Raw genomic sequence first — 5,081 nt, forward strand, 5'->3', positions numbered from 1 at the left:
CAAAGAGGGTGTGACATAGTACAATATTGTATAGGATATGAAAATTGAAAGCACTAGTGGGGTATGGCTAGTAATGCTTGTGATTGCTTCTCATACTTGAAACCATTTGATTTTGAATCATCAGCACTCCACACAAATATTCCAGACAACTCTCCTTTACTTTTAAGCTTACTACAGGCAGTGAAAAATCCGTTTTCCGGAGATAAGCCACCACTCCCATCCGTGCTGAAGCTAGCCAAGATCCTCCCCCCTTCATAATTAGATCTTTGAGTAGAAAAATAGTCCATGAATTGAGACACACTGGTTCCCTCATCATACGCGTAAAATTGAAAGTTAACATAGTCTATAAGGTGACCGTAGCTTTTCCATAGCGACTTGTAATGACTCTGAACCTCATCATCATCAAACGGAGCTATGGAAGCAAATGAAATAACTCTCTTGTTTTTCAGAGTTTTAATTAGCTTGCCTATGCATTCTGCAAAGGTGTCAGGGTCAGCTTGGAAATGTTCATAGTCGATATCGATTCCATCCAAATTGTATTGTTTAATGATATCTGTAAGAGAAGAGACAGCATTCGAAACCCAAGAATCAACTGAAGAAGGATTGAAATAGGCGCTGCTTCCTCCAACACTGTCCCCTCCTAAGCTCAATGCCACTTTAACATTAGAATGTTGGTCTTTAATCGCCGAAACAGCTGAAGGGGTAAGGTTATCTGTATCCCAGAAGATGTTGAATTGACCGTTCGTGGGAGATGGAGAAGAAGAAGATGTTGTGTAGTCAATGGCAAAGGAAAGAATGAAGTGAAATTCGACGTCAGAGTGAATAGGGACATCACTAAACTTGACATTATTGAACTCTGCTCCAATGTATTCCCTGAAAATATTGGAATTTACAGGTGCTGCATAAATTGGTGATAGAAAAAGTAAGAATTGAAGTGCAAAAAACGAAAATAAAATCTTAGAGAGCTCCATGAAGTTGAGATGTATTGAGAAGTGTTGTGTTAAAGTTTTGCTAGAATGGATTGAAGATGTGCAATTTAAATAAAGGTTCCTTTAGTATATTTGTGGATGTCTGTTAGAGTATTAGTCATAAAGAGAAATTAAAAAGTGTTGGCTTTAGTTTAGCGTTTCAGCTACTGGGTGAACCATGAATGTGACAAACAAGAAGCAGTACTCGCAGTCCATTTTTATTTATCTAGTATTAAATCGACACATCTCGTAGAAGTCATGATACGGAATTAAATAAGATATCTCTAAATTTGACATAAAATTTATACGGTGTTTAATTTAACGTTTCAACTGTTTGGTGAATCATGAATGTGACAAACAACAAGTAGTATGTATGAGTTTTTTAATTAGCTGAAGGGGCACGTCGATGACTCCTAAAATGTTTTGTATTCTTTGGACATATATATATTATTCCTCCCATGTCAATTTTTAATTATGTACAAAGTAACCTAATTATAATCTGATAGCTTAATACTTTTCCCGTTCAATTTATTTGTTTTACTTTTTTTTGTCAGTTTTAAAAAGAATATTTTTATTCTTTTTAACAATTTCTTAATTTCAAACTTTTCATCCGACATGTTTAAACCAAAAAATTAAAAGACATTTGGTACGTTTTACATATCTTTAATTATTTGAAGATCAGAAATAGTGTCTTTTTTACTTGTTTAAGTTTTGTACCAAATCAAAATAGAACAATAAATTAAAATGGAGGGAGTAGTACTCACAAATCAACTCTATGGATAAATAGTCAAGAAGTTTATGTACACACAACATATTTTAAAATCCACTTGAGAAATTATACTAACTATATCATTATTGTAGGTTTGAGCGGAAGTCGCGTTCTAGCAATCTTCAAGCTCTGGTCTCCTGTGTCTTCCTCAATTAACAAAAATATATATACTCTTTGCTTCAACTTATTGATTAGATACAGGATTTTTTTTTTTGTCTTTTTAACATATCACAACATTTATGTGACTACAAATATTTATTATTATGAATGAATGAAAAAATTAAATCAAATTATTTTTTAAATTTAAAAAGGAAGCATTCATTTTAAAATTAACTGAAAAGAAATAAATTCAAATAAATTAAAACTGAGAAAATATTACTTATGGTAAATTGATCAATTATACTATCTATTTTAAATCTATCTAAGAAAATGATGCATTGGAGAAAGGGTCATTCACAAATGCCCCTATTTTGGTTGGTGTGGTTTTAACTTGCCAACTTGCCCCTCAAATTTGGTGGTCTTTAATATCCTTCAGCATTTTAAGAAAAACATAAGTGATCAATAACGATAGTGATGGAGTGGTAAGTACTTATTCATTCTTAATTAGAGGTCTTTAGTTTCAAGTCCCCCTTGATACAGAGTTGTCTTCGTTAGGGAGTATTTTACCTTTCAATGTGAGACTTTTCAACGCGAATCCAAATTTAATCGGGCTTCAATGTGTATTGTAACGACATGTTCCCATTGTTATGGATAAATCAAATATAGAATCTCCAACTTTTTTGAAATAAAATCTACTTATTTAGGAACTACATAATGAATACTATAAGTCAGTGTTTTAAAAATTGCGGTCGCGAGGCGAAATGTTTTACGTAGTATAAGGCAAGGCGTGAGTCCCAAAATATATACGTAAGTCCCATGAGATTACGATAACGTATATTTCATGTATCTTCAATTTTTTAGTTTTATTAGTAAGAAATAACCAAAAGTAAAATTTTCAATAGTTCTACGCCAATAAATTCAAATAAATCAATAATTAATATAGAAAGAAATATTACTAATTATTTTTTAAGAAAGGTAACAACATAAAAAATGATAATATCCAAGCTGATCTTTAAAATGAAATCATCATCTATTTTATCATTGATCTCCACATCTACTAGTCCATCATAGTCTCAACTAATATCTGCGCTGATATTATTTATCTATTTCAAAAAAGGAGAAGGATAAAAAATGTAAGAAAAATGATAAAAAATGAATAAAGTTATCTCAAGAACAAAATATTATGAAATCTCTATCATACTAATTTCAAACCCGATTATTTGAAAAATTATTTATAGAAGTGTCAATTTATGAATGTTTTATTAATTTGTATATTTTAGAAAAATCACTATAACATGATAACATAAAGTACAAATATCATTATATCAAATAATAAAAGAAACATGTTTTATAACAAACAAAACTTTTAAAACAATAAAAAACAAATTCAACATTCGTGGTGTACGCTTTTATGCCCGAGATTTATGCTTTTACGTTTGGGGTGTGCACTTTTACCCATGGCACTTATGCTTTTACGCATGTGATTATGTTTCAAATTCTAGGACATACACACTATGGATTTGCGCCTTTCATTTGCGCCCCAGAACGTTTTGGGTCGCCGCAACCTCAAACTTGCTCGGAAAACACTTTTAAAAATATTGTTATAAGTCACAATAGTTAACAATTTAAAATATTTAAAGTAAATTTTAAAAAATATTTCACTAACTATCTAAATAGTAATTAAGACAAATAAATAAAAACGGAGAGTAATTTATTCAAAGGCAATCTCACATTTATATATGAAACTCAAATTGAAGTAAACTCATTGCCTTTAAATTACCATCTTACAACTATCCAACGATATGACTATTTTGAAGAATACCATCACCACCTGGTTGATCAACAAATATCCAAATCTTTATTACAACAATTATTTGTGACATTTGTAACTTGATTGTAAATGATTACTAGTATAACAATTTGATTTGAACTAAGGATCTGGTTCACAACATTATTTTCACGGCTTCCAATCAACTCGGGTCACTCATATTTCGAACCATCAGGGAATAAATCCGATCCATGCGCAATCATTGCCTCTATACTTGCAACTCATACATGCGAAGCGGATTTATGTAGGGCGGAGCGCAACAGATTGAAAATGAAATAAATTGTAATATGGGGAGGGACAGGACAATTTAAATTTTTTACAGATTGAGCTCAATCCACCCCGCATCCGCCCACCCCATCCTATTGCCATCCCTACATAGAATAGCTATAACTAATGATAATTTTTTAAACATTTTCTCTAAAAGTTGTGAGTTGCATATATGTGGTTGCTGGCCTTTTATACTGCAGTTAATATACTGAAATTGTAAAAGATTGGAGAAAATTTAGTGTACTTGACAACTTAGTGTTGTTTTGGTAGATAATTGCAAATATATATATTAGTAATTAATATATATTTATTCCTTCCCCTTTAACTATTTTTGACTGTTGTAAAATAATAAAAATATTATTAAATAAAGAAAGCAAGAATAGGGAGAGAAAAGGGAAATAGTAACTTTTCTTTTCTACTTTTATGGGTCGTTTGGTGTGAACGATAACACCAAATAGTTTTGGAATTAAAGTATTGTCACGACTTCGACCCGTCGTGACTGACACTCACACTAATCCTCCGATGAGAGAACCATTAGTACAACCCAAACTCACAACATTCATGAGATATAAACAGTTTAAAGATGCGGAAGCAGATTTAACCAATAAATAATACTAAGTTCCCATAGACTCAGAAATGTCTAATTATCAACCCTAATATATATACGAAATTTTAACTCCTAAGAACTGAAAGTCAAAGGTATCAAAACTCTAGCAAAACGTCAAGTCTAGGAAAAAGGGAATACAATCCCAAAGAGTCATAAAGTAAAACAGTGTTTAAGAGTCTAAGTCCTAAATGAAGGACTAAGATATGGAAGAGCTCACGGTAGCTTGAAAAAACTGACTCACCCTCAAACTATGACAACTAGCGATCTTCTATGTGAGATTTCTCCGCGGCCGGCTGAATATAACCTGTACTCAACTAAGACAGAGTAAGTGTAGTATCAATACACAAAATAATATTATACTGGTGCGAGACATGAACAAGTAAATACAACACCATAAGCACATATATACAGAACAAACTTAACCAATATCATCTCCTAACTCGTACTCAACATTATCACAATTCATCAGTTTCAATATCATGCAATTTCACACAAGGTCCTTTCATGAGACCTACAACCACTTATTTATGTGTCGGAATATGA

The 5,081-nt window shown here is 31.8% G+C and overlaps 1 protein-coding gene across 1 annotated transcript; it reads right to left on the reverse strand.

The window, feature by feature from the left end:
• LOC129903656 (chitinase 2-like) lies at positions 1-1,042 on the reverse strand. Its single transcript, XM_055979202.1, has one exon. It carries the CDS (start codon positions 969-971, stop codon positions 54-56), a length of 918 nt encoding a protein of 305 aa, XP_055835177.1. The 5' UTR covers positions 972-1,042; the 3' UTR covers positions 1-53.
• Between the last annotated feature and the right edge of the window lie 4,039 nt (positions 1,043-5,081).

This window comes from Solanum dulcamara, chromosome 9, assembly GCF_947179165.1.
Source record: "Solanum dulcamara chromosome 9, daSolDulc1.2, whole genome shotgun sequence".
Lineage (NCBI taxonomy): Eukaryota > Viridiplantae > Streptophyta > Magnoliopsida > Solanales > Solanaceae > Solanum > Solanum dulcamara.